The 14,891-nt window shown below is 44.1% G+C and overlaps 1 protein-coding gene across 3 annotated transcripts; it reads left to right on the forward strand.

Annotated features, from left to right (window-relative positions):
- Positions 1-329: 329 nt before the first annotated feature.
- On the forward strand, positions 330-14,498 carry dhx57 (DEAH (Asp-Glu-Ala-Asp/His) box polypeptide 57). 3 transcript variants are annotated; one of them, XM_012873552.3, is made up of 25 exons: positions 330-401; positions 2,231-2,264; positions 2,373-2,549; positions 2,625-2,912; positions 2,998-3,195; positions 3,533-4,401; positions 4,493-4,668; positions 4,767-4,888; positions 4,966-5,161; positions 5,288-5,412; positions 6,125-6,258; positions 6,347-6,401; positions 6,596-6,810; positions 7,580-7,696; positions 7,796-7,892; positions 8,541-8,714; positions 8,800-9,000; positions 9,091-9,367; positions 9,498-9,593; positions 9,948-10,031; positions 10,116-10,253; positions 11,324-11,398; positions 11,477-11,611; positions 11,694-11,894; positions 13,598-13,741. In XM_012873552.3, the coding sequence occupies exons 3-25, from the start codon at positions 2,377-2,379 to the stop codon at positions 13,739-13,741; spliced, it is 4,290 nt and encodes a 1,429-aa protein (XP_012729006.2). In that variant the 5' UTR covers positions 330-401; positions 2,231-2,264; positions 2,373-2,376. The 3 variants fall into 3 exon arrangements, with proteins under 3 accessions (XP_012729006.2, XP_012729005.2, XP_036004787.1); XM_012873551.3 differs by lacking the exon at positions 330-401 and adding an exon at positions 415-637; XM_036148894.1 differs by lacking the exons at positions 330-401; positions 2,231-2,264 and having other exon boundaries at positions 2,437-2,549; positions 13,598-14,498.
- Positions 14,499-14,891: the final 393 nt, after the last annotated feature.

The following is a 14,891-nucleotide window of genomic DNA, read 5'->3' on the forward strand; positions in this document are numbered from 1 at the left end:
AAGTGAAAACAAATTTTATTGGTAGTTATTGTAACTTACATTTTTTGTTAAATGTGCTGTAACATTACAAGTGCGAGTCACCCAAGAGAGGGGGACAACGAACCAATCATAAGAGTTGGAAGGCGGTCCTAAGCTCCGCCCTACATTAAACCACGCCCACTGCACTGTCTGTCTCGAGGACCCTTCCATAGTTTAAAGCATATGATTTTTAAGGGATTGTTTCATTAAAATATATAATACTACCATGCTTTTTTTAAAAATATGAATATTATAAATTACTTAAGGGTATTTAAAAAAGCGAAATTTATGCGACACAAGAACCGGAAAAGAACTTTGGCCAATCAGAGACGATGTATCGTGCCGGGGGGGCGGGACGAGTTATTTCGGAGCTGCAGCTTCAGGTTTGTCATATATTAAAAGTTATTTTTTTGAACGCACTATATCTCCAGCATTGTCGGGTATGTTACACCTCAGACGTTTAGGTCAATCCTAAGCTGAGAAACAGGAGAATTTAGCTAAAGAGGAAATATTTTAACAGGAAGCCTGGCTCGGTGCGATGGAAGTTGGAACTGAGCTTGCTAGCTGTTAGCTTGTTAGCTAACAAGTGTGGTCGGTGTCCCGGTGTTGAATCAGTTTCGTAAGTTAACAACCCTTTTCCTACCCGTGGACTGTTGCGTATCACTTTATTCGTCTTTGTAGTTACGTATTTGGATGACCTGTCGCCTTCATAATGGTGTAAAAGGGTCGGTTGTCACTTCTGATTTTATTTGTTGTAATATTTTTCTGAAAGCACAATTTTTCCATTGATGACTGGAAAGATCCGTGTCCGGATCAGTCTGCCCTGTTATGAGACATAAAACATTATGTCCTCAGATCAAACTTAAATAACTTTAAGCAACCTATTGCTCGCAGATGTTATTTATTTGAGTCATATAGGGAGATTTTCTTATAGTGAATTATTAGCCGATCATAGAACATTTCTTTAAACACTCAACAAATCCCATCTCAGTCTATTTAACTCTTATTTTAATATAGTTTTTTTTCCATTACATTTTATCAACACTTGAGCTTCACTATTTTCCCATCACATTTGTAAGACTGCCGTCACATTTACAGTTATTGTGATGGAAATCAATATTGACAAATGGGCAATATTTGTCTGCTTTCAACAGGACGAGTCAGTCCACTGGGAGAAAATAAGTAAAACAGAAAGTAAAGTTAAAATTTCTAGCACTCATTTTTTTCATTGTTGTTGAAGTTTGAGTATTGTTGAAGCAGGTTTCCAGCTTTCAGTAAGTTTTTCACGTTTGAAACAGTAAGTTGCACAGACCGAAGCTGATCAAACCTCTAGGCGTAACTATACCGGTTAAAGAGAGCTACAAAAAACCAAATGATCAGAAAACGTCAACACAGTCTGCATAAAGAGCTTATAAAGTACATATGCTCTAACTGAGAGAGAGAGTAATTAACTGCATTAAAAAATATGAATATACTATAAGATAATCCAAACATTGAATGCGTATTCTTTTCAATTAACAATGAAGTTAAATTAATCGTCCAGCACCATGGACAGCAGCCCCCTGAGGTCAGTTACAGTAAATTAGACCCCTGCTGATGGGCACATGGCTCCAGAAGCTGTAGATGCCTCCTTTGGGATTGCGGTAACCCAATTTAAAATCACATTTAACTATTACTTAAAAGGTAATACTTGCAATGCAAGGAATAAAAAGAAAAAAAAAAAACATTTATATGAGTAGAATCCCATCTAGGGGGGAACATGGATTGGAAACGTCTGGTGAGAAAAGACCTGGAGTGCAAAAGTACAAATGGTGTGACGTAATGACAAGCGTCCCACATCTGACTTTCCTACTCTCTAACATTTCTAACATGATGTGCTCTTTTAGCTCTTTTGCTATTAACACGCCTGAGTAGCCGCATTGCCTCCGGACCGAACGGCCCTGCTGGGTCGTTACTCTGCAGTTTGGCTGCATAATTTTAGCCCGCAGCTTTGTGTGTCAGCCACCATCTCTTTGCTTTACACTTGAATTGAAGTCTCCCCCCCCCCTCAGCTATAAGCGACTCTCCGCTCCAGCGTGCCTGTACAGTAGCTGCCTCGCTCTGCGACCCTCAGTCGTCTCTGCTGCTGTTTCTAGGATTACAGCCCATTTCTCGCTTTTGAAGCTGAAAACGTGCACATCCGATCTTCTCTTTTTCTTGTCTCTGTTCACAGACGGTTGGCAGCCATGAAGGAACACTGACTGAAGGTTCGTTTGTTCTTAAAGGCGGTTTATTTTTATCAATCCTGCATGTTTGCTGGTGGGTAAAGCTTGGGAATAGGGTGTTCACGGCACTGCTTGGGTGTGTTGAACCAGAGAGATGAGTGCGAGGAGAAGAGGCGGGAAGCCAAACAGAGGAGGAGGGAGGTTTAACAAGCCAAGAGGAGGTGGAGGTGGAGGAGGCGGAGGTGGAAGTCGGAAAGGAGGAGGAGCTGGTCATTGGGATGAGGAGGACGATTTCAGCCTTGATTTTGCACCCTCTCGTTCCAGCAGGTAAAGGCTAACTGAGAAATCTTTTGCTTTCATCACTTCGTTGCGTTTGTCTCTCCTTAACTTCTGTCTCTGCAGACCTGTAAAAGCACGAGGCGGTGGCGGCCGTGCCAGGGGGAGAGATGCAGGACGAGGGAGGGGCTTTATTGATCAAAGCAGATACGACAGAAGAGAACCAAAAAGCGACAGAAAGCCTTTCCCAAGATCCCTGGTGACTACCAGGATCCCTCCAAAGCCAGCCGATGGACCCAGGCCAGAGGCCAGCAACATGCCCATGCAGAGGATCTTTATGACCAATGAGAACCAAGAGCAGCTCAAGGAGTTACTGCTGGAGCTACAGAGACAGGATTTCGATGAGCCTTATGAGTGAGTATTCTCTTCTAAACGTGCATGCTTTTATTTGTTGGAAAGATTTATAAGAAAAAAAAACGTACGCCCCTGTTTGCTTCAGAGAATCTGGTTCAGATTATTCCGAAGAGGAGGAGAAGGAGGAATATGACGAACTGGATCACCGGGAGGAAGGTCAGTTCTGGGTGACTAACGATGAGCCTGTCGAGCGAGCGGAGAGTCCTGCTTATGACCCAGACGAGGACGAGCGTCCCGCGCCTGAACCCGTCATCTCCTTATTCGCCATCGGAAAACTCTGCAGGTAATCACATCAGCGCGTTTATTCGCTTGGAAGGTCAAACGGTGCTGAACCTTATGCTGCTCCTGAAATGAATCAGGGTGTCTATACGTTTTAGAAAAGTGTGAACTTTAATGTAAGTCTGTTCTCCAGCTACGTATAAACAAACAAAATCTAGTCAGGAATACTATTTATATTTACAGACTTTATTCCTATTATCAAAATCTGAAATGGTTTCCTTCCTTCCTTCCTTAAAAATGACAACCTTAACACTTGCGGCTCTGAACAAGTTTTATTTAGCTGGACAGAGGCCATTGTAGTTTAAACAATAACAGTTTTTTTTTTGTTTCCTTTTGTAAAGATACGGCTTTGACAGGGAGCGAAGCAAGCAGGCTCTGGAGTCTGGTGGAGGAGATTTCGGGGCGACCTTGGAACAGCTCCTCCTTCAAGTCTTCAGCGAACGCTACGGACAGAAAGCAGTTTCCCCCGATGACCTCCAGGGGATCCCGATGGACGAATGCCTGAGCCAGAGGCAGGAGGAAGCCCTGGCGCTCGCTGCCATTTATGGAGAGCGCTTCAGCGAGCGCATCGCCAACGCCGTGTGGACGGTGTCCCTGGATCTGCCCTTCCTCTCCGACAAACCTGCCAAAGACCGAGGAGAGGCTGCAGGCAAAAAGAGCCACCAGGTCTGCAAATTCTACCTCAAGGACCGCGGCTGCCGCTTCGGCGACAGATGCCGGTTCAGACACGAGCTTCCAGAAGGAGAGAAGTCCGGGGCCGGTTCCTCGGAGCTGAAGGGGCCGAGCCGGCCTGGCTTCAGCAGCTATTCCCCTCCGGAGTACGAGCTGGAGGTTCGCTTCCCTAAAGGAAACCGCTATCCCCATCAGGCGCCGATAGTGGCCTTCAGCACCAACGATGAGAGCATGGGGGCCGCGGGGAGACTCTGCGTCACCGAGAGGTTGTTCGGAGAGGCTCTGGCCGCAGCAAAGAGTGGCGAGCCTGTCATTTACACCCTGATCACCTTATGCGAGGACGAGCTCAGCATGAAGGAGCTTCTGGCCGCCGGGCACCACAAATACAGCACGCCTCCTCCTGTAGTGGTACCCCAGCCCACTTCTCTCTCCCTTACAAAGAGTAAGAGCATGAGGAGCAGCCCCTCGGAGGAGAACAGGAGTAGCAGCGCAAACAGCAGGAGGGCAGCTCCCCCCACAAACCAGAGACCCGCAGACCGTGAGTCTGTCTACGAATATCTGACGGTTGTTGTTGGACTTCTCGTCGTGTGTTTTCGTTATTTCGTGGCACTCCCTGTTTATCTTTTCAGTGAAGGAGCCCGCAGAGGCAGAGGAGCCTGAAGAGGAGGTGGAGGTCCAAGCTGTCCCGGTTGAGACCGAGAGCTACGTCAACCTGAGGAAGAAGATGGAGAGCAGGCACAGTCAGAAAGTGGAGAACCTCCTGCAGGAGAACGGCAAGCTGTGTCGAGAATTCCAGCGAAAACAGGCAGATCCCACTCAGAGAAACTAGATTTTTTTTCCCTCCCTGACATCATATGTGTTTTTATGCTGAAGTATTTTTCTTTGTTTCCCCCCCCCATCCAGTCTTCCAGGCGTTTTAAGTCCATGCTGGAGCAGAGGAGGAACCTCCCGGCTTGGCAAGAAAAGGAGAACATCCTGGATAGGTTGAGCAGCTGTCAGGTTCTGGTGGTCAGTGGCATGACGGGGTAGGCGATGGCGACACGTCGGCGTCTGTCTTGTTTCTAGTCGCTGCGCATTCTCAGACAGTTCTCCGTCCCTCCAGGTGTGGTAAGACCACGCAGATCCCTCAGTTCATCCTGGACGCCTCTTTGTGCGGCTCCGCCGGCCAGGTGGCCAACATCATCTGCACCCAGCCGCGTCGTATTTCCGCCATCTCTGTGGCCCAGAGAGTCGCACAGGAGCGGGCCGAGTGTCTGGGGAACTCTGTCGGCTACCAGATCCGCCTGGAGAGCGTCAGGGTACGCACACATGCATGACATGCAGTAGTAAAGGCCATTGTTACAGTACCTTGCAAAAGTGTTTTGCCATATTGCCTATTGAACGCAGACTCATTTTAATCCTCGGCTCTCCGGCGTTTTCCCCAGACGTCGGCCACCAGGCTGCTGTACTGCACCACGGGCGTGCTGCTCAGAAGACTGGAGGGCGACGCTGACCTCAGTGGCGTCACGCACGTTATCGTGGATGAGGTGCACGAGCGGACAGAAGAGAGGTGGGCTTTCTGAGCGCCGTTAAACGCAAAGAGGTTGCATACAGACTAAAAATAACTAAAATTTTCTTGAAACAAGTGCATTTATCCTTAATTTGAGCGGGTAATGGCCTCTGTCCAGCTAAATAAAACTTGTTCAGAGCCGCAAGTGTTAAGGTTGTCATTTTTAAAGGAAGGAAGGAAGGAAGGACACAATTTCAAATTTTGATAATAGGAATAAAGTCTGTAAATATAAATAGTATTCCTGACTAGATTTTGTTTTTTTCATACGTAGATGGAGAACAGACTTACATTAAAGTTCATACTTTTCTAAAACGTACAGACACCCTGATTAATTTCCGGAAAAGCATAAGGTTCAGCACTGTTTGACCTTCCAAGCAAATAAAAATGCTGATGTGATTACCTGCAGAGTTTTCCGATAGCGAATATCGGAAGTTTGTAAATAAGATTATCTGCCAATGGAATAAGAATTTTGCACTTAAAATAGGAATAATTCATCTCCCTCATCTTATTTTAAGTCCAGGATGTCTAGTTATCTTGTTTTAGGGGTCAAAATGCTCATTCTATTGGCAGATAATCTTATTTACCTGCTCAAATCAAGGACAAACGTACTAATTTCAAGAAATGTTTACTTATTTTTAGTTCTGTTTTTGCAGTGCGAGGACCCGTCTGGACCCTCCTCCTTTTTAACGCTTTCCTTTTTCCCCACATACAGCGACTTCCTACTTTTGGTGCTTAAGGACCTGATCACAAAGAGGCAAGACCTGAAGATTATTCTAATGAGTGCCACGCTCAATGCCAACCTGTTTTCAGAGTATTTCTACGGCTGTCCCACCATCCATATCCCCGGTACTTACTCTGATCGGCTGTAAATGGAAGCAATCTGGAACGCGGCTCCAAAGGCTTTCCGTCTAATCTAAATGTTCTTCTTCTCCAGGACGTACCTTCCCTGTCGACCAGTTTTTCCTGGAAGATGCCATTGCTAAAACCGGGTAATGATGTTCACTTACCCTCTAATTAAACATATTATTACGTTTAATTCAGATCCATTTGACCGTTTGTCTGTCCGTCGATCTACTGTTCCACCCGACCACCCTCCCGCCCTTACTTAAAGTTTGTAAAAGCATGGAGTTTTGAATACGAAAAGCTTGTAGAAAAACGCTTCTCTATGGATCTGTGTGTCCAGCTATGTCATCGAGGACGGCAGCCCTTTTATGCGCTCGGGGAAACAAAATCCGTCTTCCACAAGCGGGCGCGGCGGCAGAAGCGAGCCGAGGGACGTGGTGGACGACCTGGGCGACGACGTGTGGAACTTCATGTCTTTCTGTAAGAAGGACTTCGTGAAAGACTCGATCCCGGACCAGCAGCTCGGCCTCCAGGAGCTCACGGTTCGATACAAAGGTGAGTTTGGAGGAAACCGTTAAAGGGGATATATCATGCTTTTTAATCCTTTCATATCTAAATCATGTGGTTGTGGTCTATATAAAGCGGAACTGCAATGCTTTGGTCTGCTGTCCTCGTCATCGTTGCCATCATCTTTAGTCCCTGTTCTGAGATGTGGCCGAGAAAAACTCCTTTTGGTGCCGTCTCTTTAAATCTAAAGGAGGCACTTCACACCCCGCGTCCCTGCCCTTCGACTCCACCCCATTTTTGTAGTACACTTGGGGACAATGTAATGAATTGCGAGGCTTAATACACCCAGCAAACAAACATTTGCACTTATGACTTAGACAACTTTATTTGTCATTTTGTATGCATACAGTGCGTACAGAACGAAATTTCGTTGCATACAGCTTGTAAATTGCAGTAAGTTTATCCACTTGGAGCTTCAGCATCCTATAACTTAGACTTCAAAATGAAGCCGGAAGTTCATGACCTTGTTTTGCAGCTCTGCAGCAAATGCTGTGACGTAATTGTTTGAAAAACGTAATTTAGAATAGAGGAGATTGAATGGCTTGAAAAATGACCTCAAAAGGATAAAAAGATATCTACAGAGCACCTGGAGAGACTACACTCAAAACCTCTGCACTACTAGAGACTCCAAGGACTCGACTAAATGGATTTAAGGGCTAAAATAAAAAGTGGATTTTGCACAATAAGTCCCCTTTAAATCATTCCTCAAATTTTTATCTGTTCTGTCGGCGTTAAATAATCCGCTTTGCTCATGTAGACACGAAGAAGTCTGTCCTTAAAACCATCGCTGCGATGGACCTGGACAAGATCAACATGGACTTGGTGGAGAGCCTGCTGGAGTGGATAGTAGACGGCAAACACAACTACCCACCAGGTGAGACTTCCTCAGACAGGTTAAGTCCGACAGACTTTGTGCTTCTCTTTGTCTAAAGGTGATGTTCTTTATATTTTAAATAACTTCGTTTGATCGCAGGTGCCGTGTTGGTGTTTATGCCAGGCCTCGCTGAGATTAAAATGCTCTATGAGCAGCTGCAGTCCAACAGAATCTTTAACAACAGACGCGGCTCAAGGTTTGTGAGTTTTAGTGAGATTAAAGGAAAATGTGAGGTGTACACGACCAGGATATTTAACAGCACATCTGTTAAAAATGTGTAACCAAAAAATTTATATAAATTCCCCTTCTTTGTGCAGGATCATGATCTTACCTGAACTGCTTGCAAAAAACTCACCTTTAACTTGAGCTAATCTATTTTTCCTTTTCAGAGAACAATTGTCAAAAAACGGCCAGAACACTTTAAATGTATTTGGCAAAAACCAAGGTGTTTATTTACCTTAACTTGAACTCATTTTCTATTTTAGCTCGGTGAGAATGTTTAAGAGCTTTTAATTAGCAGTAATTGCCGTCCTCCTTTGCTGTTGCATATTATAGTGTGGCACATGGGCCTATTCCTGTTAGTCACTCTTCAAAAAAAGAAAGACAAGAAAACATGTCTTTTCAAGTAAGGCAGGAAATAAGTACAATAAAATAGCTACTCACCTAAGCTTCACCCTATGCACGTGAAATTAGTGACTAAAAGGTCTAAAATTCCTCTTAGAATACAAACACACCCCCTTCATATCAACAATGTTTAATATTTTATAATGCCCTTTGACAAAAAACAAAGCGGTGTGCAGTGGTTGGCAGACGCGACCCTCACTGTGTCTGATGCCCACCACAGATGCGTGGTGTACCCCCTCCACTCCACCCTGTCCAACGAGGAGCAGCAGGCCGTTTTCAGCCGGCCCCCCGAGGGCGTCACCAAGATCATCGTCTCCACCAACATCGCCGAGACCTCGGTGACCATCGACGACGTGGTGTACGTCGTCGACTCCGGCAAGATGAAGGAGAAGAGGTAGCGGCGCCTTCGCCCTCAGATTTAAGCACGCGGGTCCTGTCAGAGTGGTTTGAGACGAGCCCACAATGCTGCGTGTTCTCAGGTACGACGCGTCCAAAAGCATGGAGAGCCTGGAGGACTCGTGGGTGTCTCGGGCCAACGCGCTGCAGAGGAAAGGTCGAGCGGGTCGCGTGGCCTCGGGGGTTTGCTTCCACCTCTTCACCAGCCACTGTTTCCAGCACCAGCTCTCTGAGCAGCAGCTGCCTGAGATCCAGAGAGTGCCTCTGGAGCAGCTCTGCCTGCGGTACATAGATCTGCTTCCTTTATGCACACCTTGCAGCTTTGCTCTTTGCTTACGTAAAAATCCAGGTTTAAAACCGCGTTTCTCTGGCAGAATAAAGATCTTGGACTTGTTCGCCGACCAGCCGCTGGAGTCGGTTTTCGTGCGGCTCATCGAGCCCCCGGCTGAGGACAGCCTGGACGCTGCCAGGCAGCGCCTGCAGGACCTGGGCGCTCTGACCGCGGACGAGAAGCTGACCCCGCTGGGCTACCACCTGGCCTGTCTGCCCGTCGACGTGCGCATCGGGAAACTCATGCTGTTCGGCGCCATCTTCCGCTGCCTCGACCCGGCGCTCACCATCGCCGCCAGCCTGGCCTTCAAATCGCCTTTTGTAAGCTCGCCCCTGCCGAGGGGCCATACGCGTCGTTTTATCTGCCCTCCGATCTGTGGATCTGTGCTTCAGCTGTGATTTTAAAAAGGATGCCGCATCCTGAGCTTTGGTACATTCGGACTGTCTCCAGGTGTCTCCATGGGATAAGAGAGAGGAAGCCGGTGAGAAGAAACTTGCCTTCGCAGTGGCCAACAGTGACCATCTGGCTTTGTTACAGGCTTACAAGGTAACGACTGTGTTTTTTTTCTCTCTACATGGTATGAATGGCATTAAAGAGCTTATTGCCTTTCCCACTGTCTTTGTAATAAATTTCGGAATATATAAAAATCAGTAACTTGAACCGCTTCTTTTTGTGTGTTTTTACATATTCAGTCCATCTTTCCTTCTTTCCCATCTGTGGGTTCTGCAGCAACCTAATCAAAAGCCTTTCGACTGTCTTATGATCCACCATAGGAATATGATGTACCTTTTCATGTGCATGTTCCAAATTGGCTAAAAGTTAACATATAAAAATCTGAGATTGTTAGTTTTTAGGAGTATTTAGGAAGCTCTATTAACGGATCATCTCTCTCCTTGGCAGGGCTGGTGCTGTGCTGCGAAGAACGGTAACCAGGCCGGCTACCGCTACTGTAGGGAGAACTTCCTGTCTGGGCGCAGTTTACAGGTCAGACCTTTAAATGGTTTAAGTTTGGATCTTGAAGTGGAATATTTCCGAAAGCCTTAAGCGTCTTTTCTCTCCTCTATCCAGGAGATCGCCAGCCTGAAGAGGCAGTTCGCCGAGCTGCTGTCTGACATCGGCTTTATTAAGGAGGGCTTGAGGGCCAGGGTTATTGAGCGCTTATCCTCAAAGGGCACAGATGGGGTTTTGGAGGCTACTGGAGCGGAGGTGAGCCCCGTTTACACACCGGACCCATCATTCTGTCCAGGACGCGGAGAACTTGCGCTAGTCACACAAGAATTGATTCGAATAAAGAGATGGTGTGATATAAATAAACTATCGTTAAATTTGAAAAAAAAAAACAAAGTTCATGGTATTTGGAAACATTAAAAAAAGTAATGAGATAAGGTTAAGTATTGATGATGTAGAATTAGAATTAGTTGATGAAATAACATTTTTAGGTGTCATTTTAGATAATAAAATTAGTTGGAAGGCACATATACAGCACGTCCGGTTAAAGCTGGCCAGATGTTTGGCTGTTATAAATAAAGTCCGGCACATTCTAACCAAACAAGCTTTACACACATTATACTGCTCATTATTTCAGCCTTATCTAACCTATTGCGTTGAAGTGTGGGGTCACACTTACAGAACAAACATTCAACCATTGATTATTATGCAAAAGAAAGCAATACGAGTAACGAATAACAAACATTTTAGAGATCACACCCACTGTTTCTTCCTTGATTTAAGAGTTCTCAAATTTGTAGATCTGATCAATTTTAGAACTGCTCAAATCCTTTATAAAGCAAGAAATAACCTACTTCCTGCGCACATACAACAAGTGTTTTCTGATAGAGATGGAAGGTATAATTTAAGAGGAAAAATAAATTTTAAAACTAAGTATGTTCGAACAACAAAAAGAAGTTTTAGTTTATCAATTAGCGGAGTGAAGCTCTGGAACAGCTTGCCTGAAAACATTAAACAATGTAAAAGCATCCAGCAATTCAAAAAAGAATATAAGAAAAGTATTTTTGATGAATACAAAAAAGAGTAATATATATAAAAAGTTGGTATACTGTCTGTTTGTTTTACTGTAAATATTTGTCCTTTACCTCCATGACACATGTAACTGAGGGGTAGGGCTTAATAAGCTTATGCTTCATCCTACTCCTTTTTGAAACATGATGTATGTTTACGAAGTATTAAATGTAAACATTGTTAAATCATATCATGTTCCAAAATAAACAACAACATAGTCAACGCCGCGTTAACCTTTGTCACGTCTTGCTTCGCAGGCGAACCTTAACTCAGAAAACATCCGGCTGATGTCTGCGATGCTGTGCGCGGCTCTCTATCCGAACGTGGTCCAGGTGAGTGTCCTCGGACCCTTTCAGCCCGCCGTGGTGACAAAGAAAGGAACCGAAGCTTGACGTCCCGTTCGGTTCCAGGTACGAGCTCCGCAGGAGAATTACAAGATGACCAGCAAGGGAGCGATGAAGATGCAGCCGAAGGCCAACGAGCTGCGCTTCATGACCAAGAGCGACGGCTGCGTGCACGTGCACCCCTCGTCTGTCAACTACACGGTGAGCCAGCGGGGGGCGCCACGCAGGAGCGGAGCCCCATCTCAGAACGGCTTACTGAGCCAGGGCTGCTTGTTCTCCTCAGGTGCGCCACTACGACAGCCCCTACCTGGTCTACCACGAGAAGGTGAAGACGAGCCGCGTCTTCATCCGGGACTGCAGCATGGTGTCCGTCTACCCGCTGGTGCTGTTCGGGGGCGGCCAGGTCAACGTGGAGCTGCACAAAGGACAGTTCGTCATCTCCCTGGACGACGGCTGGATCCGGTTCGCCGCAGCTTCGCATCAGGTCCAAGAACGCCGCCACACACAGATCAAACGCGCAAACGGTTTTTTTACGGCTGAATAAGCAGCGGAATTGTTGGTTCGGACACGTTGCTTAGACTTTTCGGTTACACTTTATTGAAGGGGTGTACATAAGACTGACATTACTGAAAAAGGAAAAAAAAATACTGACATTACAGTGTCATAAACATGACATAACACCTGTTATGAACATTAATGACTCTTTATGAATGTTTGGAACTGTTGTCATTAATTGTCATTCGGTAAATTATGACACTATTAAAACAAAGTTGACATTGTTTAAAATGTCTTTGTTATGCCAATTTGACATTAACAGAGACAAGGTTAAATTTAGGGCTTGATTTGGGATTAGGTTAAATTTGGGGCTTGATTTGGGATTAGGTTAAATTTAGGGCTTGACTTGGGATTAGGTTAAATTTAGGGCTTGATTTGGGATTAGGTTAAATTTTGGTCTTGATTTGGGATTAGGTTAAATTTAGGGCTTGATTTGGGATTATCTTAAATTTAGGTCTTGATCTGGGATTAGGTTAAATTTGGGGCTTGATTCGGGATTAGGTTAAATTTAGGGCTTGATTTGGGATTAGGTTAAATTTAGGGCTTGATTTGGGATTAGATTAAATTTAGGGCTTGATTTGGGATTAGGGTAAATTTAGGGCTTGATTTGGGATTAGGTTAAATTTAGGTCTTGATTTGGGATTAGGTTAAATTTAGGGCTTGATTTGGGATTAGGTTAAATTTAGGGCTTGATTTGGGATTAGGTTAAATTTGGGGCTTGATTTGGGATTATTTTAAATTTAGGTCTTGATCTGGGATTAGGTTAAATTTAGGGTGTGATTTGGGATTAGGTTAAATTTGGGGCTTGACTTGGGATTAGGGTAAATTTAGGGCTTGACTTGGGATTAGGGTAAATTTAGGGCTTGATTTGGGATTAGGTTAAATTTAGGGCTTGATTTGGGATTATGTTAAATTTAGGTCTTGATTTGGGATTAGGTTAAATGTAGGGCTTGATTTGGGATTAGGTTAAATTTAGGTCTTGATTTGGGATTAGGTTAAATGTAGGGCTTGATTTGGGATTAGGTTAAATTTAGGTCTTGATTTGGGATTAGGTTAAATTTAGGGTTTGATTTGGGATTAGGTTAAATTTAGGATTTGATTTGGGATTTGGTTAAATTAAGGGCTTGATTTGGGGTGTCATAATTTACTGAATGACAATTAATGACAACAGTCCTAAACATGCATAAAGAGTATTTTATGTTCATAACAGGTGTTATGTCATGTTTATGACAGTGTAATGTCAGTCTTTTTTTTTCTTTCCTTTTTTCTGTCATGTCAGTCTTATGTACACCCCTTCAAATAAAGTGTTACCGACTTTTCTGATTTGCCGTCAGACAGGCCTTACAGTGCTCCCCAACAGTCTTCATTGTCCTTAAACCTTTTCACGTTCTGTAAGAGATAAAAGCCCACAGCGATGGTCTTTCTATAATGATGATTCTCTATGATCACAGCCTAACAAAACGCTAAAATGTAGGAAAAACGTTTTACTTGGGGATGGTAAGTTGTCTCTAGTTCCCACTAGCATAGTCACATTCTCCACAACAGAATCCTGATCGGATCCCCTCACAAAGCTAAAAGGTCTTTTCACTCTGCTGTAAATTACCAACAAACCAGTGTTTGTGTGTTGCCCAGGTGGCTGAGCTGGTGAAGGAGCTGCGCTGGGAGCTGGACCTGCTTCTGGAAGACAAAATCAAGAACCCCAGCATGGACCTGTGCAGCTGCCCCCGGGGCTCTCGCATCATCCGCATGATCGTCCACCTGATAACCACCCAGTAACTCCCCGGCTGAATGACTCATGATTTGTTTACCATCAAGGGCTTAACTGTGGATCTGTGGCATGGACTGTAAATAAACCTGTGTCGTCGCAAAGTGAGAATTCTGACATCTTACTTTCCTAATTAGTAAGGAGACTGAAAAAGGTTTAAATTAATTTTAGGAACAGATTAGCTGGACATTTGCAGCCTGGTGCCACAAGGGTCTTTAACAAATGTATGAATTTGTTCTGGTCCTGCATAGAGGAGCTGCGAAAATGAAAAATTTGCCTTCAAACAACAACAACAAAAAACATCTCTATGCAGATGATGAAGTCTTATTTTTGATATCACAAGATTTTGTGTTTTGATTCCAAACTATTACTGCACAAGCACTAACAAACATTCACTTGATGTCAAAAAAAAACTTTGTAAGCTGTCGTTTTATTTTGGGTTGTGTGTGTGTGTCACAACTTACGCATTTCTTTGGGGTCCATATTGGATTTTTTTTTAATTCTTAAGTGACTGCATGCAGATGTGTATTTATTTGTAATGCATGATTGAGAGATCCAAAAGCTGTTGCGTGGTGGTCAGATGTTTTCAAATTGCTGAATGTATTTTTCTGCCAACATGATGTCAAAACTATAGTTTATCAATGTGAACGAACGCAAGGGCTTCAGAGTCAGGAGGACACGGTGGAGGTTGCCAAAGAAAGCTGTTGTCTTAGCAGGTGATAAACACCACCTCACAGTGCCCTGCAAATAAAACCTGGTGAAAACTGGTTCAAGTGTATTCTTTGTGTTTTATAACTCAAAGTTACCAACAGAAAATGTTACAACTAAAGCTGGGCATACACCGTACTATTTTTTTTTTTTTGCCCTTGGACCAATTCTTCAGTCGTGTGAGATTTTTTTGGATCGGGCCAGTTTCAGCTTCATGGTGCGTCCGACTTGGTGTAGTATAAATATATACTACACACATTATATATATATATATATATATATATATATATATATATATATATATATATATATATATATATATATATATATACCTAAATTTGGATTATGAAGATGCCCAGCAATTTCTACCTCGATTTACAGGAAATTAGAAAATTGTGGATTTGCTTTCATCCAACCATACACATGCGGTTATATTCAAGATGTTGTTTGAGG

Source organism: Fundulus heteroclitus, chromosome 17, assembly GCF_011125445.2.
Source record: "Fundulus heteroclitus isolate FHET01 chromosome 17, MU-UCD_Fhet_4.1, whole genome shotgun sequence".
Taxonomy (NCBI): domain Eukaryota; kingdom Metazoa; phylum Chordata; class Actinopteri; order Cyprinodontiformes; family Fundulidae; genus Fundulus; species Fundulus heteroclitus.

Excerpts from the sequence above, each read along its gene's own strand:
- dhx57 (XM_012873552.3), top strand. The coding sequence starts at position 2,377 with ATGAGTGCGAGGAGAAGAGGCGGGAAGCCAAACAGAGGAGGAGGGAGG. Across the intron at positions 3,196-3,532 it reads GCCATCGGAAAACTCTGCAG|ATACGGCTTTGACAGGGAGC; the intron begins GTAATCACATCA and ends CCTTTTGTAAAG. Across the intron at positions 4,889-4,965 it reads GTGGTCAGTGGCATGACGGG|GTGTGGTAAGACCACGCAGA; the intron begins GTAGGCGATGGC and ends CCGTCCCTCCAG.